The sequence below is a fragment of the Cebidichthys violaceus genome, unplaced genomic scaffold, assembly GCF_023349555.1.
Source record: "Cebidichthys violaceus isolate CVI_PGR_0920_01 unplaced genomic scaffold, fCebVio1.0.p SCAF_11, whole genome shotgun sequence".
In the NCBI taxonomy this organism is placed as follows: Eukaryota; Metazoa; Chordata; class Actinopteri; order Perciformes; family Stichaeidae; genus Cebidichthys; species Cebidichthys violaceus.
This window is the reverse complement of record NW_027176274.1, coordinates 9,575,420-9,601,794: the sequence shown is the minus strand read 5'-3', so window position 1 is coordinate 9,601,794 and position 26,375 is coordinate 9,575,420. Positions and strand designations below refer to the sequence as shown.

The 26,375-nt window shown below is 39.7% G+C and overlaps 1 protein-coding gene across 1 annotated transcript; it reads left to right on the top strand.

The window, feature by feature from the left end:
- The first annotated feature begins 9,478 nt into the window (after nucleotides 1-9,478).
- On the top strand, nucleotides 9,479-26,256 carry LOC137867361 (RNA-binding motif, single-stranded-interacting protein 1). The gene is made up of 14 exons (XM_068703924.1): nucleotides 9,479-9,772; nucleotides 12,957-13,120; nucleotides 14,632-14,690; nucleotides 16,405-16,496; nucleotides 19,544-19,701; nucleotides 20,806-20,885; nucleotides 21,446-21,561; nucleotides 21,934-21,983; nucleotides 22,089-22,176; nucleotides 22,433-22,483; nucleotides 23,157-23,267; nucleotides 23,392-23,472; nucleotides 23,567-23,645; nucleotides 25,351-26,256. The coding sequence occupies exons 1-13, from the start codon at nucleotides 9,722-9,724 to the stop codon at nucleotides 23,636-23,638; spliced, it is 1,173 nt and encodes a 390-aa protein (XP_068560025.1). The 5' UTR covers nucleotides 9,479-9,721; the 3' UTR covers nucleotides 23,639-23,645; nucleotides 25,351-26,256.
- The last annotated feature ends 119 nt before the right edge of the window (nucleotides 26,257-26,375 follow it).

Genomic DNA, 26,375 nt, shown 5'->3' with positions numbered 1-26,375 from the left:
CTTCGAAAATCCCCACATTACTGGTATCTCGAGTTGTGCTGTGCGGAACTGTGGTGCTCTCTGGTGATACTGGTTAAAAAACGGTAAGTTGTGGCCACAATTTCTACCACATAGAATCAGGTTCTTAGTAATGTGATACAAAGGCCTCAATATGCTCCTTCCAATCCACCTCTAAAAACCTGTTCAGAGCCAAACCTATGACATCCCTAATGAGGATGAAATGATGATGACAGAATATTTTGTTGTTTTGGGAAATTGGGCCACAGCCAGTGGTGGACAATTAGCTCACATTACTGTGCATGGTTGCACTTCTTTTGCAGCATTTCATTTGGCACTGATACTCCTAACCTTAGGTTTGTTTGAAAATTGACAAGACAACTGTTCTTTTTCATTGTTTATGTTCAGCGGTCACGGGGTGACCGTTTGGCAGTCACGGGGTGACCGTGGCTGAGTGGAGAGCAGGGCCGATCAGAGGGTTGGCAGTTCGATCCCCGGCTCCTGCTCTACTAGTCTCATGTCAATGTGTCCTTGAGCAAGACACTTAACCCCCAAATTGCTCCCGTAGCTGCGTCTACAGTGTGTAGATAGATACTGAATTATAAGTTGCTTTGGATAAAAGCATCTGCTAAAAAAAAAAAAAAAATGACCGTAATGTAATGTTTAGCCGAAGAACATTCCTATGTGAATACTTCAGTGGCTTAATTTACCCAAATACTACAGTCTACTTATCACTAATCTGAGACTTTTTTTTATTTTGGTACATTATTTTCACTTCTACTAAAACCCAACACAAGTGCAAAGATCTCACTGCTTTCGTAATGCCTTGGACGTATATTTGTAGTTTTATTTTCAGCAATAACCCGTCATGATGCAATACTCTGTCCTGGTGACAAACTGGGAATCCCCTCCCTGTTTCTACACAACTATTGCTTTTACACCTCATCAAGCCTCCATTGTTTTATGTAGAACTATGTCTGCACATGATTTAGGTTTGTAATTTGGACTCCACGCTACATTGACAACTCTCCACAGCAAAAGACAATCCAAGATATACTAGCAGGACAACAAGATAACCAGTAGATGGCAGCTGTGAGGGATTTTATGAGACTCAGTATCTTTTTTAACTTAGTTTTTTAACTTAGTTTTTTAACAGATTTTTAAGTTATTGAGGATTCTCAGAGCATAGAGGCAGAGTGTACAACCCACTGACGCTATAATATCAAACAGGGCATTTTTATTGTCAATCGCAATTGATCATTTAGAGTGTCACGGTGTTAGAAAAGTAAACTGAAAAAGCAGACCCCGCTCGTACAAAAGCCTACAGTTTCTGTGTAATATTTTCCAAATATATACGTATGTTGCTAGTACTAATGGTGCAGTAAATACGTTTTTTTTAAATACTACCATTACCATAAGACACTGGAACTGATACCTTACATTACTTAAAGGCCCTTTAACATCAGGCGATGTGGCAACGGGTCAAGTCAATTTTTAATAATGTATTAATTTACTGCAGATTACAATATTTCATCATAAGTGAGATTCCCACAATTGGCTCATCTTGCTTCATCATACTTTCTCACATGATTGTCTGTTATGTCCCCATGACCATGAGGCACAGATGCTGGAATTTCTGATTGACAAATTAATTTAGTTTCTGTGAAAGAAACTGGGGTGTTAAATAATTTTTTTGTGCTTGGAAAGACACAATGTTCCGCCGTTTATGTTTTACAATCAGCTGATATTAATGGCTTAAACTAACATGGCTACCTTTTCTTTTACTTTGTAAATGTTTGTACATGGGCAGATATGTGATAGGTTAAATTAGCCAACAAAGTTGTCTCAGTCTCAGTCTGTAACTGATTTAATCTAGAACTGCCTAGAGCAGGATAAGTGGATGAGCATTTCTTGTCTCTGTCATCAGTTATGAATTAGTTCAGACCTTTGTGTGGCCCGTCCAGCACAGTGGGACTCCAGTGGCCTGGCTCCTCCTTGGATCGTTTTCTGGAGTCCTGCCACAGAGGTTGTCGTCTTGACCCTCACTGACATTCCAACATCAACCTCTGCGCCTCCTGAGAATGACTTACACTCCCAGAGTGCCACCAATTTATATAAAACAACAATAATGTCTTTAACAGCATGCCATCTTACAGGCTTCACATATTTTTCATGGCTGCTTTGAACTCTGAATTTATGGCAATCTGACGTGACTCTTGTCTTGTGGTTCTGGTAAAGAACAATGCCATTTTAGACTGTGGTGAACACACACAGTCATTCACCTCTAGTACCATTTTCTTTCTTTCCTGCAGAGGAAATTTCATTACCCAGCTGACTACTCAGAATGTCAATATGTTACCCCAAAAAACAATACAATTAGGAATAGTTCTGCAATATACTCTTTATCAACTTTACCTGTCATGCCTGGGTGGAAGTAAACAACACTAAAGACGGGGAAATTGCAAACATGATGAGACAGATTTATGAATACTCTGTTCCCTTTCATGTAGCAGTCTTCTCTGTTTGATCTCTCTCTCTCTCTCTCTCTCTCTCTCTCTCTCTCTCTCTCTCTCTCTCTCTCTCTCTCTCTCTTTCTCTTTCTCTCTCTCTCTCTCTCTCTCTCTCTCTCTCTCTCTCTCTATCTCTCTCTCTTTCTCTTTCTCTTTCTCTTTCTCTTTCTCTTTCTCTTTCTCTTTCTCTTTCTTCCAAAATATTGAATGTTCTTATTTCACTCTCATAAACCTCAATTGTCTCCACAAAGCTCCACCAAGGATTACTGTCAGCTACAACAGTCACACAGGCTGAAAGGCATTTCTGTCAAAATTATGTGCATTTCCTGCATTGCGAGAACACAGTGTATTAACATTATACAATAACCCATAGCGTTGAAAAGAACAAGAAGAATACACTGCTTGCGTTCATTATAAATCATTGTTCTTCAGACTGGTAATCAATCTCTGTTACATGCAGCCACTTAAAACACATATGCGCCCAATGTCCACAATAAAGTGAGCAGAGAGATGTTTTTCTGTGGAGAGTCTCCCAAAGCAATTTTGTCAATACCCTGACCTCGCCACTTACAAGAGGACATCAGCGTTGCAGAGAGGCCTCATAAATGTTTGCAGAAATGATCTCTGGGGACAACCCTATAGAAGGTATATAAAAGGGTCAGATGTGTGTGTGTACAGGGGGGGGGGGGGGTGCCCTTCATCCATTATAGGACATTGGTGTATGTGGTTTATTGAATGATCTGGTTCCTTAATATCCACATTTAGTAGGATGAGTGGATTGTTTGCATGCTCAATAGCATGTATCAGCTGATGTGATCATCTAACGTTGTATTCCCCAGGCAGGCAGGCCCATTGTCCTTTGTGATGTGTCACTGGTGAAAGGGATAATAGGCTTATAGGGGGCCTGTTCCAGATACACATCACACTGGAGCCTGGCTGGAGCTCAGCAGTAGTAAATCTTGAGCCAATGTAAGGTTCCATCCACGTTTCCTCCGTGTCTAGCAAAATAAACAATCTGCTGTGGGTCTGCAGAAACGTGGGATCAGACAGAGGGCAGAGCTGAGGACTCTGGCATGCCGGGGGAGGAGGGGGAGAGGAGGAATGCAGGGGGGAAACACATAGATCAGATTTCAGGAGCCCCAGAGAGAGGTGGAGGAGAAAGAAGAGAAACCTTGCTGTCAAGAGACCAAGAAACTACAAATGAAAGGAAAGAAATCATAAAAATGCAATTTCTTCTTTGTCCTTTCGCACATTTTCTTCATAAAGATGTTTGCGTAGTGGTTTTATTCATCCAAATCGTTGAGCCAAAACAATCTACCTCACTGTGAAGAGGTGCAATTATTGTTTTTTTTCTGGAATATGTAAAAGTATGTGTGTCAGAGCAGAGCAGTGAGCCACAGTGGATTCCATCAGAGGCTAAAGCTGCACACAACATTGTTTTGGTCGAGGCTCTGGCCCCAGGGGCTTCCTGCTTTTTGAAGAGGACTGGGTGGGAATGACTACGTTGAGAAACTGTGAGAATTTTATTCAAGACATTTTTATTTAAATACATTTTTATGGGGGACTTTTATGATCGTCAGTTGTACTTGACTCTCATCCACTTTTATGGGATAATAGTTTTTTTTATTTCCCAAATTCCAGGGAAGAGCAAAACATGTAACTGTGATTATTTTGTATTAAAGCACCAGCATACTTATTTGTACCTCCACAGCGATCTAAACAATATGGTGCTCTGAACTCTATTTTTTACTATGCAGAAATTCTGCAAGAAGACTTTCCTGCAAGCATATTGAATTTCCTGACTGATAGCGAGAGGAAGTTCTCTCCCTGTTCCTGTTTCATAAGAGCCAAACCACAAACCACTCATTGAACAAAATGTTTACATCACAGTATATGCAACGTAAAGAGCATCAACCAAACTAAAACATGAATATCTCTTTAATCTTCCTTGAAAGAGTTAATTATTCACATATCTTGCTACTGAATCAGTATGACACAAGAAATATGTTTTGTATCCCCTCTATCAATAGATTTTAAAAGTGTTATAAGCACAAACCCTTTACTTTTGGTCAAATGTAAATATATTTTATTTAACTTTACGCAAAAAGCTTATTGTGTTTGAGCAATGTTAACATCCCAAAAGCCCCCAAAGTGAGCCAGCAATACAGTCCTCAAACATGTGCATTGATTTCTGTTTTGTCAGTATCAGTATAAGATAAGGCATTTTGAGTGTCCAAAATCAATATATGTGGAAAGGGAGAGTCCCAGCATTGTGTGTGTTTCCCACAGTGGGTGAGGTATGTGAGATAGCAGACCCCACTGAAAGCTTTTCTTTCTGTCTTTTATGGCTGACTGTAGATCTGATCTCTGCTGCACAAACACAGTTGTTGGAGTTGTGATTTGCTCTTCAGAATATGCCTGACTAAACGTTTATTTTGCAAATGCTCCCAATTTTTTTCACAACTGAGAATACATACCAACTTAAGAGAAGACTACAAGTCAGTTATGTGGCTTTGTAGGGTAAAATGGCACAAAATGTCAGTGGAGATGGAACAAAGCTGAAGAGGTGAAAGGGCATATGAGGTAAGAAGAAAGTCCCTAGCTGACCTCACGTAAAGAGCCCTCTAGTGCTCTTCATTACTCAAGCTCATGAAAGTTTTATCAGCAGGAGACGTTAGGCTTCTCATAAATGACTTCTACCAGCAATAGCAAACAGAGAGCATGCATTCCCACTATCCTACATTGAAATGGAAATCATATTTTTTGGTGCATTAGTACTTCCTCAAACCCCCTTCCTGTTCAGTGAATGGACTTTATAGAATGGGGCCATTCATTCATGGCGTTTCTTGTTTACAAGGGATGGGAGGCTTTATCTGATGATTACTCAACTGCTTACCAGATGACCAAACAAAGTGTCATTGTATAAAAGTGAAAATGAATAAAGGCTTTTACGCCAGTTTGGATCTAGCAGGATTTGAGATATTTTAAAACAGAAGTTGCCTCAAAGTAACAAAATGCTACATAGTGATTTTCTATGATGGATTTCCACTCATCATCACCGCTATATTAGTTTTTCTCATCAAAATAAACATGTATTTACCTTATTAATGACTTTAACTGCACATTCTAGGTATAACAATAGTAAATACTGTCTATGGACTATGCAGATTTTATTGTAGTGTTCTCGCTCAAGCCTATATCAAAATAAAGCATGCTACGGATACAAATTGTTCAGTGCTAACTCTTTTATTTCTCTAATATTTTGGTAAAAGTTGATGGCAGGCTGCCTCCACCAAAGTGAATTTTAAATTATTGTCAAGGTGAATGCATTAACTGCCATGGTGAGAACGTGGACAATGGCATTACGCTGAGGCTGAACAGCACCATACAGTGTTTACAATAAAGTTTGGAGAGTTGCCTGGCAGCAGAATGTACACAATGAAACAGCCCAGTGGCCCTGCTCTTTATGTCAGTGTCAGGCCTGAAAGAACTGCCTTTGTACACATATGACTCTCATTCTCAGGACATTTGACATGAGCGAAATGAGGCCAGGCTCCACAATAAAACCTTTCCTGCTGCTGTCAAGTATTTCCTCTCTAATTTTGGAAATAACTCTGAAAAGCTTCAAATATGTGTATAAAATGTCAGTAAGTATTAAGAAATAAAGAAAACCTTATCGTACAAACCGCTTTATGTGAGGACCATTTTAAAAGACCATGTTGTATTTGCCACTATGTTGGTATGATGCTTTTATATCACTTCATAAAGTAATGTCAGGGATCAATAAAACTAAATTGCCATATATCCTCAAAGCTTTAGTCTGTCATCAAAAATTACTAATGTATGAGATAATGAACATTTCACATCAGATGGTTGCAGTGATTTTCAGTTTCCCGTTTCATGATTTCTACATGTCTTTTCTACATGACGTTAAAAACTATGAAAGTCATTCCAAAGAAAATTTGTATGTACAACCTAATCCTTCTTCTGCAGTGGTGCATTGTGTGCTTGAGGTGTCATATAAATATATGTTCTAATTCTGTATATAACCCTTATGCAGTTATGGGATTTAATCACCTCAACAAAATAATATATACATTAAGTGAGCGCAATAACTTACAATGATGGCAAATGTGTGATGACATCCAAAACAAAATTGAACACAGATTAAGAATCACATGGAGAGTTGTTACAAAGAATCCTGTAATAAAGACTATGAAAGACCGTCATTTCCAACAATCTAAAAATATTCTATAACTTTTTTATTTAATCATCCTCAATTGTTAATTATTACATGGAGCCAGTAAAGTGACTCATTTCTTTTTGGATAACTGAGCAGGGCTGTCATGAACACCACCCCCACATCAGCACCTCAATTAAAGACCGGAGTTGTGAATATGGCCTTTTTTCTGTGTGACACACACACATAGGAACTCACAGCTCTCTTTTGTGGCTAGCTTTCAGGCAAGAGTCAGGGGAAATGAATCTGCTGCTGCTAAAGAGGGGTTAACGCCCCAATCCATGCGGGCGGAAAGGTACAGAGACTGTTACTAAAAGCTTCTAGGAGCTGCTAAAATACTTCTCAGGAATCTAACACAGAGAGGAAGTGAGAATAAATCCCTCTCTCTCTCTCTCTCTCTCTCTCTCTCTCTCTCTCTCTCTCTCTCTCTCTCTCTCTGCTTTTCGACTGCAATTGCTGTTATGATTTGCAAGGACAAAACAGAGAGCAACGTTTTCTTCATATAACTCAGTTGGTAGAGACTGTTTTCATTAGCTCCGAGAGTAGTGAGAACAAGTAGCACGACGTCCTAAAATAACCTCTCTCTCTTATTTCCCTTGGAAATACCCAGTGTGTGCATGTGTGTGTGTGTGTGTGTGTGTGTGTGTGTGTGTGTGTGTGTGTGTGTGTGTGTGTTTGTAGGTGTGTCTATGGGTTTGTGTCTTAGTGATCTTATATTCTTTGCATCTATGCATGTTTGTGCCTGTTTGAGGGATTGTGCATTGGCAATCTAAACCTGCATCTGAAAGGAGATCGCCTTCAGGGGAACGGCATGCTCTCAGGATATCTAGCAAAGGCTGATCCTTTCGTATCAAAACAATCTGCTAGCAGGGATTTAATTGTATATTATATATACAGCAGGCTTTAGATTTAAGTGAGATGTTCATTCCAAGTCTGGTTGATTATATGGAAAGCAATGGGATAGATAGATACATGTGTAGGTTTATTTAGGTGTTGTTATAGGGCTATACAAACGCAGGGATCAGAGATCACCTTTCCTTTCACTGTTTCATAAAAGGTGGTGGTTCAATTGCCTCTCTGGCACCCTGAGCAGAGTGCTGAATCAGACAGCTATACCCTTCCTTTAATGCTGACCCACTGACTCCTGTTGGCCTGGTGAACTTCTTTACATGCTCTACTGGTGACCTTTGCTTCCATTTAGGGATGGCATATCACATATCACACCTACGTTTGGCTACATTGATATCATAGTGGGTTCTTACGGATAATTTCAGTAATTACCTACCTAATTTTACATTAATCGGCCAAAGCAGAGCCACGTGTCCTCTCTAGATATTACCAAACTGCACGTTTGGGTCGATGAGATCGTGAAAAAAAAACACGGGTATACTTGTTCTTACTGACAATGGTGACACAAAACAACTGCTATCAACAACTGCGGACTAAAATCAGGGAGACCATAGGGTTCAGCTGTTAAGTCAGAACAAGACAGTGGTTATAGCATGGTGCTTGTACCTTGCTGAAGGTCGCCATTAATTCACATTTTCTGCCACCAGTGTTGGTTTTCCAATCAGCAGGTGACAGTGGTGGGTAGATTGCTTTTGATTTATAGCCCACCCTGTCCCTCTTACCTGCTCAATAAAGACTTCCCCCACCCCACAAACCAGCATCACCAGCTGTCACTCACATTAAGAGAGTCCTACTGAACACAATCCATAATAGAAGACATCTCTTTCAACAGAATATTTTATACTGAAAGACCTCATCTTTAAAGGATTATAGTAGGAATAATCTAAAGCAATATTTACAAAATGTCCTCTACTAGTTTCTAGACATGCCGATCATTTCCATTTCATGTTCAGAGCGTTTGCGATATTCACTGGACTGATCATTTAAACTGATGAACTAAACAATAAAAAAAAACATGTGTAGGTCTATAGATTGAGCAAATGCCTATTTTTCCAAATGTTTTCTGTGAAATTAAAGTTTATTTTTGATCGGTTTCAATGTGACACACACGCGTTTGTGTATTCAGATGTGTCTGGTTTTATTGGCTTACTGTGTGTTTTAATTCTGTGCGTTCTTTTTTTAATCACACCTCATTTTACGGGAAAGGAATGCGTTTGTTATACACCATTTTTATTAAAAAGAAAACACCATCGTTTTTATTCAGGCCTCTAAAACCAGTGTATCGTGGCCAATTACATCGGAGCCCATATAAATTATATATTCTTTAGTATATTATATATTAAATATATTATTTAGTTCTAGAACTAAATATAATCCTTCACTTCCATTAACAATCATCATTAAAACTAAACATAGAATTTGATTTGATTTGCCCCTCTTCTGATAATATTCTCCAAAGTGTGTGCGAGTTAAACTCAGAAGAGAAATGCTTTGAAACTTGTCAGGATATCACATGGACCAGCCTTGACGGCGGAATGTTTGGTATGTATCTTTGGATAAATGAACAACAGGTGTAAACGGTGTCTCTATATTATGTGTTCGGACAACAAAAGCCACTGTAGATTATTGTAAATGGTAAGAAATATGTTAAGAGTTAGAAGAATACTTTTGAATCCTCATCAGTGAACAGATGCAAATTGATAAGTATTTGGGGATCACTGTTTTAAAAAATTCCCCCTACACTAAATGGTGGAATGGTTTCTCCCACCGTGGCAGCGTCTGTCCTGCGCAGCCCTGACTGCAAATCAATGAAGCCAGTCAAACAAACGGGGCTGGGCAATCGAAGTTGGGACAATTTACGGAGGATTCTGTGGCAGGATAGTCGACGACAATAAGGATATGTATACAGCTATTATGTATAGAATTATATCTGTCTGTCCTTTAGCGGAGTAAGGAGCATATTCATGCCCAATCATTTTCTACTTATACAAGGAGTTTGATGTATTTCGATAGAAAATTGTAGCTTAACTGAAAAACAAAACTGCCCTCCCTATTCGAATTGAGGATGATTTTTGCAAATTCTGGAAACCCACTCAGGACTCCGTATCGCAAACAGGTAAACACGCAAACATTTACCAGCCATCTACCACACATAATAAAGCGCAAAGCTGATAGAAGTCGCTAAAAGAAGGTCTGTCTGACAGCAGCACAGCCTAAATAAACTTATAGCCGACGCTCAAACAGAAAGAAAAAAACTTACTTTGGTTCAGGCTACTTATGTAACGTTGATTTGAAATGGCATGTGTTGTGTTTCTGTGCGTGATGAAAGATTCAGATAGGCCACTTACGTATGCATTCTGAGAATACCTGGTGCTCGGGCTGCGGTCCACTGCTGGAGAGATACAGGCCTGTGACCACAGCTGATGCTGTATTCAATGGCTATAGTGGCCAAATAGTCGGCTAAACCCTCTAATTGCATAACTTTGACATATTTTGGATTATTAAAAAAAAGTACACATGAGCTGACAACGAACACCACTTCACAGAAACTCGACCGAACAGATGTTTGCAATTTCCATACTATATATTCCTGCTGAGTTTGTGATTGGTCGGCTTCTATTTTGTCATTTAGTTTTTTTACAGCAAAGGTCACCTTAAATGTAATTCATACACATTTCCTTTGTGTCGTCCAGAATAACAGTATGTTCCATCTAGATTTTCTTATTCTCTTCTAAACTCCCTTTAGCCAAACGATTGGAATAAGCATATTTACTCTGAAGTGCTCGCGCTGTTATCCTGTGGCTAGAGCTCCATGGGCGAGGCCTGTTACTGGAAGCCCTGTGTATTTCCAGTTCGGATATGACAGGCTCTGCCGGTCTGGAGCTGGCTGATAAGATGCCGTCCTCTCCCCATCACAGTCTCTCTCACAGTCCTGCAGTAAGCGGCTGCATATGTATGAAAACAGAAAAAAGGGAAGTTGCACTCACCTGATGCCTAGACTGAAAATGTAGCTCGGGGCTCTGTGGCAAGCATTCTTTAAAAAATGACTTGCCTTGTAGTGCTAGTTCATATGTTATGAACTATTGTATGTAATGCATGTAAAAAAAGAAAAGAAAAGGTAAAGGTTTAATTCAGTTTTTATCTCCATAGCATCTATTTAAGAATCATATAAGGGAATAGCTGCAGCTTAAAACAAATTGTTGATATCGTGTTAATAATTCAGCATTTACCATTCAACAGGTCCTTTTTTTAAGTTGCTGAGAAATAAGTTGTATTGCACACTTGTTTTATGTCTTGTGTTTGGATGTAAACCCTATGATGATTGAGACCTAACTAGTATGATGACACATGCTTTACTTAGGCACCAGTAAGTTAAGGAGTAATTCCTGTTTCTTTGGTAATTAATGTTAAGTAAGTTTTTGGCCTGAATGTTGCCTAATCTGTGATTCTGGTAATAGCCTCAAAGTAATCGTGAAAATCCATTTACAGTCACGCCACGGTTATGTTGTTTGTAAATGAAGACTCGTCATGAGAGCAACTGTGACATATTTCTCATTTATAGTAATGCAGTGTGATGATAAGGTTTTTATTTCATTTTCCAAGAATTGCAAAGGATTTTGTGATTACTCTCTGTCACCTATTCACATAGCAACAGTAGCAACATTATTGCTGTTATCTTTATGGCGATTACTCACGGGCAGTTTTTTTTATCAGATAATCCTTTGTCTTTCATTTGTGGAACGATTTAGTTTGCACCATATGCTGAAAGCATGCTCATCATTTGAACTTTGTGACCCAGAGCGTGCTTAAGAGAGCAGATAGCTGGTTGTTATGGAGGAAGAAATGAGGACTTGTGCCACCAGTAAGTCAAACGTATTTCACGCTGAAGGCATGTGAGGCTGTTGACCAGTCGGTCACAAGAGAAGATCCTCTACTCTTGACTTGGGTTGCTCAATCCTGTCACCACTTCATGCTTGGGATTCCATCAGCTTCCTCTCAGCTTGTGATTCCTCGGGGGGGGGGGGGGGGGGGGGGACTAATCAGTGTTGGATGGTAAAGAAGACAAATCCCCGAAGAGCTCTCTCTCAGACTATGACATCTGCGTCTTGTAAACATAAAGCAAAAAAGTTGCCCAATCGCTAAAGGATTTTTCCCCACTTGTCAAAGGAGAGGCATTATAATAAATACTTAGACTTAGAAAAGGAACACAAATTGTAATAGTACGTGAAATTCACAGTGCTAGTTGTTTGACTGCATTTTATATAATCTCAGAGCAAAACAATTGTTTTTTTTGCTTAAATGAATACCAGAGGTCACTCAAACCATTCTGAATGTATTTCTAAAGGTTAAGAAGCTACACGCCCCTGTGGACCCTGATTGTGCTGACTAAGAAGGTGTGATGGGAGATTTTTCTACAGAAATGTATCCTCACAATGGACAGAAATCAACATGATACTAATGACGGGGTGTCCAGACAGTTCTCCCCCACTAGTATGTGACTATATGTGACTGACTTGGTGAGGGGCACACAACAGACTTTTATTGGTTTGTGTATATGTGAAGTTATACACAGAGAGACATTTAATCATGTTTACCTGGTTTTCTCTCTCCCGCCATTTCCAAATGCAACAGCCAGCTTTTATCAGCTCTATAAAGCTCCGGAAAACCCACCGTACGCTGCTTGCCCGGCACCAATCAGCAGACAGACACAGTTATCAGCCAGTTGGTGAACGTACTGGAGTTTTTTTTGCAGCGTAATAATTTCCCTCAGGAGTTGGCGGAGAGCAAAACAGAGCTAAAAGAGAGGGCATATTGGTATTCCATTCAACAGATTGCCAGAAACACAACTGTAAACGAATGCTAATGTTACTCTGTATGTGCTGAGCGTGTATACAAGCACATTTGTTTGCTAAGAACTTTGCAATATCAACTTTGAAAGGGGAATTTATGTCAATACTATTCAGCTCGTTAATGCTGCCCAAAAGTGGCCGCAAAATGAGTTATTGCAGGTTTTAAGAGTAACTTAACTTCCCCATATAAATCTTATTTCTGCTGACCTCCAGTGGTTTAACATCTTCTTCTGCTGCAGTAATGTACAAGCGTACTCCAGGGTCTCTCAGTACGCTGTGACAGCAGAAGCACACTTCTGACTACACTCGACCACACCCATTAAGGATGCTGGTTGTGGTCAGAGGCGAATCATTCGTGTAGATTTGAGAACTTTGAACCATGACGATAAGCAATATTATTTAATTCCCACCCATCCTGAAGTTTTTTCTGTGTTTCCCTGTGTATTCCAGCCACCTGTTGCCCCGTCGTCACACCCCATGGCTCCACCCAGCCCGAGCAACCACAGCAGCAGCAGCAGCACTGCAGGATGGGACCAGCTCAGCAAAACAAACCTCTACATCCGAGGCCTGTCCCCTTCAACCACAGACCATGACCTGGTCAAGCTCTGTCAGCCGTGAGTACCACACTTCCTCTTGTCATTATCTGCTATTGATCGGCCATGGATTTTTTGGCCTACTTAGTTTCGGAGTTTTAGAGAGTAGTTAGAATCAGCAGTGGCAGTCATTTTTGACACACATTTGTTCAAATACAAATATGGTGTAAAAATGTAAAAGGTGAGATGTAAACATGCATATTTTATTAGTAAAATTGCACACGTATGTTATTGAAACATCAAACAGTGTAGTTTTATAGTATATAGTTTTGTCTATAGTTTATAGTAATACAAGTTCTTCCTTTCTAATAAGATGACTTTGAATGACACATTTAGCCATATGTTATTTTAAATATCTTCCAAGAAATAATTTAAGATTTTATCATCTTTTTATGAAGAATAAAGTAGTTTTGGACCATGCTGAGTGCGTGGTGAAACACCTAGGGATTTATATGTGTATGTTTGAAATTATAACAAATGCAACTGTATTGTAGACTTAATTTAAACATGAAGTGTATATGATGCGCATGTGTGGCACAGCAGCAGGGGTTCTATATATCATGTGTGTGAATAAAGGAGAGATATTGTCAGCTTTGGGCTCATCCAAAGCTCTCTGTGCGCTGATGCCTTATATTTGCTGAGCAGAGAGACCACCCTGGTGCCTCAGAGATTTTATTTGCTCTTTTTTCCGAGGCCCTGACTTCAACAACACAACGCTGCAAATTCATTCTTTGTGTGTTTAGAAATATATCACATATTGAAATTGGCCTCAGCAGTGACACTGTATTTTATTCTTTTTTATTTTACTTTATTGAACATTCAGATGGATACAAAACAATCCTCAAAATGCTTGACTGTGAGAATGTATTTGTTTTTACTTTTACATTATAGATTGATCCTCTAATGGGAGATTTTCAGATTTAAGACCAACCTAAATGCCACTTTTACTTTTTTAATGTACAGAAATACTTCATACTTCAAATGTGACCTAAAAGATTGGACGTGCTGGTAATCACTTCCTATGGACAAGTTGATGGTTGTGCAAGAGCTAACCTGCTATAGCCACACATGATTTTGATGATTTGGTGAACTGCAGAGTACATTCTGGCTTTTATCACAGTAGTGATACTGTAGTTGGCCAAATGGAAAACACACATCGAAGGAAATATATTTTAAGAGAAGCCTACGTACATTACGTAGCTCCCAATTTTCAATTCGTCTCCACTTGATAGAGTATATTAGCTCTTCTGGACTGTGCAGATTGAAAACAGTACAACAAATATTTTTGTATTCGGTGACTCAGTCTGTATACAGTTTCATACAGTGGTTTACTTTAAAAAAAGGACTGTTTAACTTTGCACTCACATGCGGGGGATTTTAAGCACCACATGGAAACCACTTCCTGTTTCTCATATTTTTACGGTGATGTCATAGATTGTTGCTCAACCCTCCCTCTCTGCTTGTTTTATAACTCGCTCGGTCTGGTACATAATCCAGCTAACAATGCCTCGCCTATTTGCTCCTCCCCTTAGGTATGGCAAAATTGTATCAACAAAGGCCATCCTGGACAAGACTACAAACAAATGTAAAGGTGTGTGAAGTTGTTCTTCTCTTTCCGACACTGCCCTCTTTTATCTCTCCTCTGATGAAGTATGTATCAAGAAACCTCATGAATCTCCCGGCAGGATTTTTCAACACCGTCAAAAGAGAATATAGTTTTAAAACGTCCAATGTGGGAATTCTTTCAAAACATCAAGTCATTCAACAGCTATGCAGTTGTGTCAGATGATCCGGGCAAGTCAGGAAACAGACAGCCAGGCTGCTTAAAGCTGCCTCCCAGCTGATGTTATTTTAAGCCTCAGCCCTTGTCTGTCAGTTTGTCACTGCTGTGGGTGTTTCCTGGGAAGAAGTGGCCGACTCCTCCTCTTCATGCTGAGTGACAGCGTTGGTCTTGGTCCATTTCTAGTAGACTGCCCATCGGACTAAAGAGGGACTTACTGATTCTCCCTTCTGATGGGATTAGGAGAATGTTGTCACTCTCCTCTGGATTATATAGAAGCAAGTTAATTGATGGCTCTCAGTGAAAAGGGACACTGTTAAAGACCTTGTAGAGCTCTGACTGAATGTTGCATAAAAGCCAAAAATATGGTTTAGCTATAACTTTGTGCGACCTTGAAAATTCCAAATTCTGACTAATTTCAGAACTTGGTTGTGATAACTAATGCTGTGTCTCAATTTGTATACTTCCGTTAGTAAACTTCAATGTAGTACACTCTGTAGTGTGTGAATTTTGACAGGGCAGTCAAACGCGCTTGTTGTGCATTTACCGGAAATGATGAACCCAACATTAGACCGTTTCTTCTTCTTTTTAATGGAAAATTGCAACCGCATGGAGTAATAGGGACAACTTTTGAATGCGATTGTCGACCGCCAAAGTATCTGCCGGCTTGTTCACTCACCTGACAATTGTATTAAAACTGAATAAGAATGAATTTGATTTTACTTTTCCTTGCTTGTGTGTGCCCCCTGTTTCATGCAAGATGGAAAATACGCCAGCATCTGTGTCGCCATATAAATAGTGCGGTGTTCACCGTAAACTGCCCTTTTTACAAGTTTGGTGGTCCCTCCCCTTCAGCTTCTTAGCTTAGATGGCAACCATTAAGAGTGAGAAGTGTCCAGCATTCCACACGCAACTTTATGACTCTTATAAGTACACCGTCCATGTGCATTTTTGTCAGTGTGAACGCACTTATGCACTCGAGTAGCAAGTTTTAGTACGCAAGAACGCAAGTTGAGACACAGTGTAAGACAAGGATTCACATTAATCTTTGAGTACCAATGTGACTCGGCTGAAAGCTCCCTGACATATTCACCTTAATTAAGCTGGAAAAGGTTAAATATAGCAGCTGCAGTAGAGGGTAGGGACCATAGGTTCACCCTGTCTGTACCCCCCAGGACAAAGAGCTGACCTGAGCCATGAACGTCACACTGTTATCTGCATCCTCAGCGCTTTTCTACCTCTCCTTCCACACAGACACACGCACACACAAAAGTGCACTTAAATACAATGTACACAGTTAAATATACCAATAGAATGCAGAAGTATATACATACAGACATACACATTGTAAATTAACATAGTGAGTCACGGTAAGTAAAGCTTTGTTATACCTCCCTATGAACACACAACCCATCACCATCCGCCACACAGAGGCATAGGTCCACCCACGCAACACTGAGGCTCAGTCATTTGTTTGTGCTGTCTATATAGAACATTGTCCTAACTGTGCTGCTTGTCTCCTCAGGATATGGCTTTGTGGACTTTGACAGCCCCGCCGCTGCTCAGAAAGCTGTGGCCGCCCTGAAGACCACTGGTGTCCAAGCTCAGATGGCAAAGGTGAGGATTCATTACAGTCTAATCCTGATATCACGCTCATACACGTCACCCAGTAACCCTGTTTCTCTTCCATCTGCCTGGCGAGGAAACCTAAACCTAATCTTTGTGGTATTAGTTAGCACGACTGGAATCCTTAACTGCAGAGTGTATGCTCTGAGAGTTGAATCATGAAGGAAGCATGTGCTGATAACAGTGAATATACAGTTTGTGTCTATGGAACTGAAATTTGATTTTAGGCTCAGTTTAGCACCAGATTAACTGAGGGTATTGCGTCTATTTTCAGAAGCAATGTGACAAATGTCCGCAAAGTTGTTGAAGCTTGAATGTCTCAGTTTGCGTGTAAATAGTGAAAGTGTCTGTTTGATATATAATGAATTGCGAGGTCACAATGTCAGTTACTTACTTGTTTTGACACAACATTCACAGATTCAGTAAAGACATTTGCTGTATCATTATAACAGCATGATGTTTTTTATGCTGCCACCTGCTGCCCTCTGCGTGGTACTCTGTCTTTCATCTCGTTCTTATTTGTTTCATTCTCTCCTCCATCTCATGTCCATTTCGTTTTCATTTTGGACTCCGGTTTATAATCTATATGTGTGCCTTTCCCTGCATGCATATCCATCCATTGATGGTTCTCAAAGGTGTTCTGTCCACTGACAGCTCCCAGCCAGGCTTTCGAAGGGTTTTTGCATACGAGTGGCGCCAATAGTCAGACTATAGAGAGTAGAGACTGGTGTCGCTGACAGTGGGATGACGTAGCAGAGACATTATCCACCATGTGGACATGTTTAAGGAACTGAGACTAGTCTTTCTGTCTCCTCCAAAGCACCATTACACATACATTTCTCAGAGTATTTTACTTAAACCTTGCAAAAATGAAGTTGCAGCAAATGAGGCTTCATGCTGCAAATATGTTAAAAAAAAACATTGACAAACATTGCAGGAAATACAAAAAAAGTGTCTTCTACAGTAGATACAGTAGATGCATTAAAGGTTATTGCACTATTGCATTAAAGGTGCCTAGTGTTTTGTGGACAGACAGTCATTAGTACACTACAGGTCCAGCTTTAGGAGGTTTTTGGATAAAGGGCTTTTAAGTTGGACTGTAGTACTTTACTACACTCTCTGACATCAGTAAAGGAAGTAAATAAGTATGTGCTGTTATGGTAACAGGAACCAGTCAGGGGAAATTAGTTCCCATACGACACTGAGCAAGAACCCTTGGCCTCATTTCTCTGTCTGGGGATCTGTAGAGCTTCTTGACATGCCTCTGTGCACCCATTTTACTTTTTTAATTAAAATAGAGCAGCTCCAAGGGGCATGCTGAAGTTTAATCTTTGTATTGTGGAAGGTAAATGCCATTATAAAGTGTGAGCCTTTCACTCCAGCTTTATTCTCACTATTGCTGAAGCTTGTTTGGGCTTAATGGACTCTCTGACAAAGGTCCCTTTTCCTGTTTTTTTATCTGCCCAGGCACCCTTAATGGACTTTCTCTCATTATTATTTCAAAGGCAGGTGGTGGGAAGTGGCCAGATAAGAGTTTCCCTTCTTTTTACCATATGTTATTCCAATTCATCTTGTAATACTTGATTTTATGCTTCCCTTTCTCTGTATGCATATAAGGTATTTACCTAATGCACATTTGTATAAGAAGTTATTAATACAGTCAACATTGTATATCATGGAATTATTTCCGATGTTTTTATCAAGCTGCGTGAATGACATTAATAGAGGAATAGCATTGTTTAATATTGTTTCTTGTGACCGGAAAGTCACAGTAAATGTGGGCAGAGGAAGTGAAAGAGCAGCACTCCCTCTTTGCCACACTTGGTAGGGCCCTTGAGGAAGACACTCAAATTCCCAACCGCTTCAGTGGAGCTGCTGAGTGGCCAACAGATAAGACTGAAATGGTACTGGGCCCTCACCAGGTTCCTAAACAAAAAGCAGAAATTCTAACCTAATATATCCTTGTAAAGTGTATACTGTGGGATCACATTGCATCCTACGCATCTTGTCTCTGTAGCGAGGCTAAGAGTAGCATCTCTCCATCAGCCGCATCCATCTCCATCAGCTCTTCTTCCACAAACGTGCGTCAGTCACAGTTAATGAATGACTGATGGCTGGTGACCCATCCAAAGCACAAACAGATGTCTTATCTCACTGCCATGTTGTTTTCCCTCCATTTCTCTGAGCCTTTTTTTCATACATACTGTTGGTTTTCTTTCTTTCAAATGTCTCTCAAGTGAGGATAGTAACAGAGACAAATATAATTTCTTCTGGAATGCAAACTATGTGACAATAAAGGCCAGGCCAAAATGTATCTTGCATGAAGTAATGTATACAAACAGAAAAGAAACCAGCATCCAATTTTTAACAGTTTATAAATTGCCTAATTGGGGGCTATTGAGTGAACATTTACCAGTAAATGCTCAGCTCTGTAAAAAGCAGGTAAGAGTATCACTGAAGGTCTCCTGCTCTCTTCCATCTGTGTTCAGGACTGTGATTGGACTCCTTTCACTGCATATTTGTTCAACATTTTGTTGAAATGTTGACTTAACTGCCAGTGTACTAAATCAACCTGTCCCTGTTAGCTGACTCTGAACAACACAACGCTGATGGATATTTATGGTGGGAGGCCGCTCTACCAAGGGAATTGTTTCTGTGTCTTGTGTTTCTGCTGATGTTATTAAAATACAGCAAGAAATCAGCTGATGCGAGCCTCAAGCTACTGTGGGCCGCATGCAAATGTCTTTCCAACGCTGTTCACCGTGACCCTTTACAACCTAAAACCCCCAACAGAGACAGACAGGAAGAAGCAGAGACATGTTAACCCCTTTACTGATATCCCTTTTAAAGCCATTTCCAGGGATACGTGATATGGAATTTTATGGAAACCCCCTCCTCTCTTCTCTTTGTTACTAAAGCCAGTGGGGAATGTGATACCACAAAGGAATGTTTTTTGTGTTTTCCAGGTGTTTCAACAATTTCCTATTGTGTAATTACATTACCTCTGGCTTCTTCTTTCCCCTTTTCTCACTGTCCAGCAACAAGAACAAGACCCGACAAACTTGTACATCTCCAACTTGCCCATGTCTATGGACGAGCAGGAACTGGAGAACATGTTAAAGCACTTCGGCCAGGTCATATCCACACGCATCTTGAGGGACTCCAGTGGAGGCAGCAGAGGAGTGGGCTTTGCAAGGTCAGATCCTTGTGTTATTCATTGTCAACTGTTTTGTTTTTTTACTGGTGACACATTTAGCATTTTAACTATGTCAAATATGACACAATGGTATGATTAAACTAAATAAAGAGATGCCTTTACTGCAGTAAACAGAAACATTACCACTGTGTGGTGTGTTGGCTAGCTCTGGCCTTCTGTGTGGAGTTTGCTTGTTCTCCCTGTGGCAGTGTGGGTTCCCTCTGGGTTCTCCGGCTTCCTCCCACAGTCCAAAGACATGCAGCCTAGGTTATGATGACTCTAAATTGTCCTTAGGTGTGGATGTGAGTGTGAATGGTTGTCTGTGTGTCTATATATGTCAGCCCTGCGAGATAGTGGCGACCTGTCCAGGGTGTACCCTGACCTCGCCCAGTGTCAGCTGGGACCTGAACAGGATAAGCGGTTAAAGATAATGGATGGCTGCAATGGAAGTGATGTCAAAGAAGGGAGACAATTAGCAACATCCACTTTACAACATTAGGCCACAAAGACTATGGGAAATGTGGCTTTTAAGATAGAATACTGATAACTATACCAAAGGATCATTAATACCAACTACTAAACTAATTGTTTAAAAAGTTTTAAAACACATTGGGGTTTGCTGATTTGTCATCATAAAAATCCCCATGCAGTTCAACGCAGAATGAGTTTCATTTCTGAAATGAATACCTAAAAACACATAGCTATGTTGACGACAAAAAAGGCGGAGAGAACAGTTCATGAATGGACAAATGGAAACTTGTGATGAGAAATAGTTTCACAATGACTGGGTGATTTAATTATAGTAGCAACGCTGGCTTCCACCAGCCATACTTGTACAACCTGACATTTGATGGTAACCCTGGTAACCCGGCGCCTGGGTCATGATTGACAAACATCATAATGCCTCATTGGAATGTTTGTGTAAGTGGGTGTGCACTAATAGGTCCGTGTGGCCAAATGGTGAAACGTATACAAGTCTTTTACAACATGTGTACTTTGTGGCGCTTGCAATCTTTGATATTGAACCACCGCTTCCACACAGACAAGAAGGAAGCAGTTCACTAATGTAGTTATGCTCTGTGTGTGTGTCTTTTATAACTTCAGGATGGAGTCAACTGAAAAATGTGATGCAGTCATTTCTCACTTCAACGGAAAGTTTATTAAGACACCTGCAGGTGTTCCAGGTAAGACTTACAGTATAATGATCTTATATTGCCAGGTACGCACTGCATGTAGAATATTCTAGTTCAACTGCCATGCCATAAATATACTACGTGAAAGAAAATAACCGGATTTATCTTATTATGGCTTTAATTTGTACAACGTTAGTAGGGAGGATGAAGTGGTCAGCCAACTGATTCTTGCCTCCAGCTGGAGTCAGTGAGTCTGCTGCTCATACACACTCGGCCCTAAGGGGGAAGAACACAGACAAAGAAAACGTGAGAGAGAGAGAGAGAGGGAGCTGCTCTGTGTGGCGTCCGCTCCCTCTCTAAGCTTTTTAATTGGATTATTAGACTGAAATAGTCTCTGCTGGCCTTGCCTCCTTTAGGAAGGGGAGGGGATTACAGCTCCACAGCTGCCAAGTTAGATGTCTGCGTTCCCAGGCTGGCTAGTAAATGTGCACTCCCAGGCTTCAGGCAGTGAATGACTGTATAGCAAGCAATAACAGACAGCAACGCGTGTGTGAGATAATGTTTAACACAAAGCCTTTTCTTGTATTCTCTCGCCACTGATCTCTCTTTAGCACCATCTGAACCTTTGCTGTGCAAGTTTGCTGATGGTGGACAGAAAAAACGACAAAGTCAAAATAAATTTACCCTGAATGGTCGTGGTTGGGGACGGGACGGTGACAACAGACTGGTAAGTGGTGATGGGAACCGATCCATAAATAATGAATCTTAAGTGTTAAATGATAAACAACAGAGAGTGTCACAAATATTGATGAAAAAAGCAGAGGCACTTTAGACTGACTCTATTGTTTAGTGTCGCTGAAGAGTCGGCTTCTCTAAATCTCATGGATCCTATCAGTAGCTACTCATTTTTATTGAGTTGTAATCCTGGTTATGTTCCCTGCTGCTAATTATGAAGTCTTTTGTAGTCAAGGGTGCCCTCTTTCAGGTGTGAGCACAATGGCTACACAATGGACCGTCATGTGATGATGTTGTGTTGGTTAAGTGTTAGTGTTACAAGCTTCTGTTTAGTTGCCAAACCTGTGCCTTCTTTTGTTCCCAGGCCGGAATGACGCTCACGTATGACCCCAGTGCAGCTGCTATGCAAAATGGGTAAGCTACAACAACAGAGTAGATTGCTCTGTCGTACTCAGAATACAATTCATTGTGCTTTACTTACTTTATTTTATTGAATTTCATTTTATTCTGTGTCCTCAGATTTTTCCCACCAGCATACAGTATCTCCAACAGGATGCTCGCTCAAGCATCCATGTCTCCTTACATGTCTCCGCTTTCAACATACCAGGTTTGAATCCCTCCCTTCAATGACACATACGTAGCTTTGATACTGTAATGCAACAAAGACGAAACATTGCATTCATCAGTTTTACACGCAGTAACCCAGCTCACTCGTCCTCTGTTGTTTTTTGAGGTGTGGATGTATGTGACAAAGGGCACAGTGGCCTTTCATGCTTGTCGCCGTCACAGTAGCATGTGATCTCTGGAAATGGCAGCTGTTCAATGCCGGTGTGTTTACAGAGTGTGTTTGTGTGGTGCTCCAGATGCAGAACCCATCCTGGATGGCCCATCAACCCTACATCATGCAGCACCCAGTAAGAACAAAATCTCTTCTCATCATCCCTGTCTTCATCACAACTCTATCTTCCCTTTTCTCTTTCATCCAAACATTTCCCTCTGTGGGTGTAACAGAATTGAAACATTTCTCTGTAAACAGACAGACACAATATGGGAGAGTAGTAGTTACACATAAGGTGACACTGATCCTTGAGGATTTACAGTACTGAAGTGTTTGTATAGGAATGTAAAAACGACTGCTTTGGAGAGGCTATGTGAAGCTGTGTATTTGATGACAGATGTCGAATATTTTTTTTTTATCACAGATGGGTGTGAACTGAGAGAGAAGACTCCTTTCTTACTTTGAAAAGGAGCCAGCATAGATGAGAAAACACTGCTAGATGCATCAGGCCAGCCAAGATGCTCATAGACAACTTGCTCAGCTTGTTACATTTCACCTTCTGGTGTGGGCATTAGATGTGAAGTCTGAGATTACTGTTACTCTTTGCCTGAAATCCAATCCTGCAAAGAAAAGCACATATATATAGATATACATCTCAGATATTCTGCATACTTTTTGTGACATTCTATCATCTTTAATCCATATGTTTTTTGAGGAGTATTTCAGTATAGAAGAAGAATATTCCCTCAGTGACTTTGTGTGCTACAAGCTGCATACATTCCTCTCATCTGGGCACACTTTTCTTCCAGGGTACTGTGATATCGCCCTCTATGGACCCATCCATGTCACTACAGCCTACTTCCATGATGGCCCCTCTTGCGCAGCAGATGAGTCATCTTTCTCTGGGCAGTGCAGGAACGGTGAGTGAACTCAGCATGGGAGAAAAAATGAGTTCACACATTACACTTATTTGAGAATGAGGTGTTTTAAAGTGCTCCATTTAAACTGTAAATGTATGGCTCATCTCTCTCCTTCGTTGTGCAGTTTATGGCCGCCAACACAGCTATGCAAGGAGCGTATATCCCACAGTATGCACACATGCAGACATCAAATGTTCCTGTCGAGGTACGTGCATCAACATCACTGCAGCTTGATGCGTGTAAAGCATTGTCGGGATTTAAAACAACAGCTCATTGCTATTTTTTCCGCTCTCTTCCAGGAAAATGGTGCACAGTCACAAGTGGATTCATCTGGCAATCATTCTCCATATTCCTACCAACAAACAAAGTAGTGCTGAGGTAACTTTTGGACAACAGCTAAAACAATCATGTCTACAAAGGCAACGGATGCTAAGGATCTTTTCACTGTTTTGCACAGGTTCTGCAAATGTTTAAGTGAGACTATTTTTGGTATCATTTACATAGAGAATATCTGAGTTCATTCAGTTCAAATTATTAATATATATATATATATATATATATATATATATATATATATATATATATATATATATATATATGTGTGTGTGTGTGTGTGTATATACATATATATATATATATATATATACACACATATATATATATATATATATATATATATATATATATATATATATATATATATATATATATATATATATATATACACATACACATATATATATATATGTGTGTGTGATTTGAAAAAGTTTTATTTTCATACTAGAAAACGTTTATTTTTGACACAAGGATTGACACAGGATACAAGGAAGACTCATGTGACTAGTTGTTCAAAGTGCATGATAGTAAATATGTCTTTTGTTAATATTTCCAGATTTTTTTATTCTGAGGACTTTTTTTCAGCCAAACATTTTGAAAATGATGTTTTTGTGCTTGCTGTGTGAGTGTTGCTATGGTGAAGTGTTACCTGTTGTTTTCTTGTAAAGTGATTTCCCTTAATACTTTAGATTAATCTTGCTGTCTAATTAAAATTTGCCTTCATAGTTTTGATACAGTAGTTGTACAGAACACCACAGAAAGCAACAATAAGCAAAACAATGTCGAGAGCTGTTGCCTTGGAAATTACCTTTGTAGGACTTTTTAATTTAATCAATGTTATTACTTTTCCCCTCCAAACTGATAGAAAAGTAGAAGACATTTTTAGGAAAACATTTAAAAAGAAATGACTTCACATGTGATGATTTTATTGAAGGTAATATTTATTTAGTAAGAAGACCTTACATGTTTCTTGACGTTGGAATGTGCTATCTTTTGAATCTTGCCTTTTTGATTACTTGGTATTGTAGAATAGCTGATATTGAAATTGGTGGGGTGGGGGAATGAGAAAGGGCAACTTTAGTTTGTGTATTGATTGTGTTTTTGTCTTTTTGGGTGATGTTAATTGTTATTTTGATGGGGTGTGTCTGTTTCACTTTTAACTGAACAGCTAACAGGAAAACTTAGACTTACGATTGTGCAAAAAACAACAACTCATCAAAGCCTTGTTATAGAATTTAGGCAAAAGTTCAGCGAGTTGGAGGGTTAAATGAGAGGAATGTGTATATTTTATTGCACCTCGCTCTTTGACAGGAAACAAACAAACTAGGCACTTTCAAATGTAGTTTACTTCACCAAAGATTTTGCACTGAGGAAATCCTTTGTCTCTTTAACCAGGACATAAGTGACTCTGCAAACTAGATTGCAGTTTGGACGGTGTGCCTTTTTTGTATAATTACATTCAGTTTCATAGGTAATAGTAAGTACAGACCCACACAAGCAGACAGGAAGCCCTGGATCCAACAAGAGATTAATTTCATACTTACTGAAAAATGGAAAAAAGAAAATAAATTTCAACTATAAAAAGATAGTGCTATGACCTTAAAAAAAAAAAACGTCAGCTAATTTTTGAATCGTAGTGGATCAATGCAGGCTTTTTGATTATGGTCCTCCAATAAGCCTGTGATTCGACCTGGTGGTCAGTCAAACCAGCTATCTACCTCAGAGTTTTCTTTCTCCTCTGTACTAGGTCGGGTTAGCAGGTCCAGCCCGCCCTTCCAGACCAAATGCCACGCTCAGGAGCTGGCCACATACAGCTATTTCCTTATAGGTTGTTTTGAATACTTTTTGATTTTCCTTTAGACCTATTTTGTATGATGTATTATAGTAATCATTAGGGCGACAACATGTTTCTACTCATGTTCACACACACTCAGTTTCGTGGTTTTGAAACAGCTGCTGCTTTTATGGCGATAGATTCCAGAGGCTGATTTAAAAATGTTAAAGACCAACAATGTCAACAAAACGTTGTGGTGTTGACTGGATCTGTGCTCCTTTAAACAAACATGTTTGTTGCTTTGTCCGGGGGTCTAGGCAAACATGCGGCAACATGCGGCAGCATTTCCTCTGTAGTCAGCTTGGGTGTGAACCAATGTAAAAGGCCGCTGTGATTATATTCGAGATTTCTGTGTGATGCCTGAGACTGAGAAGTAATACTGTCTTGTGAGGTTAATGCTGCTAGTGGTGTCTGAACCAAGTGCCATAGTATCTGGGTCAAGAGTTGCAGAGGTGCACCTAAGAAAAATTGCCCGTATAAGTATCCACCATGTTGAACAGTCATTAAGTTATATGAAAAGAGTTCTAATTTATGACGATTGTTGTACAGACAGCTTGAGGAAATACGAGATTTTCATAGGGCTACATGAAAGTTTATTGATTTTATTTTTTTTAATCTCGTGCCACACAATTGCCAGTGGTAACTTGTATGTACAGTTTAAGGAATCGTTCCTCTGTAAATTTGTTTTGTAGTGTTTGTTTAAGCCAAAGACTTTTGTTTTGTTTGTTGTTGTTTTTTCAGTAGAAGGTCGCCTAAGGTTTATTCTTTTCATTTCTTTGGCATTTGTGAATAAAATTTTTCAAACTTTTCAACTTTTAATACATGGTTCCTCTTGTCTTTATTGTTGAGGAGAGCTACTGTTCTTCATCCTGAATCCCGAGTACGCCTGTTTTCCATTTTATTGAGTATAGCAGGTTGCTAACCTTGGATTGATGATT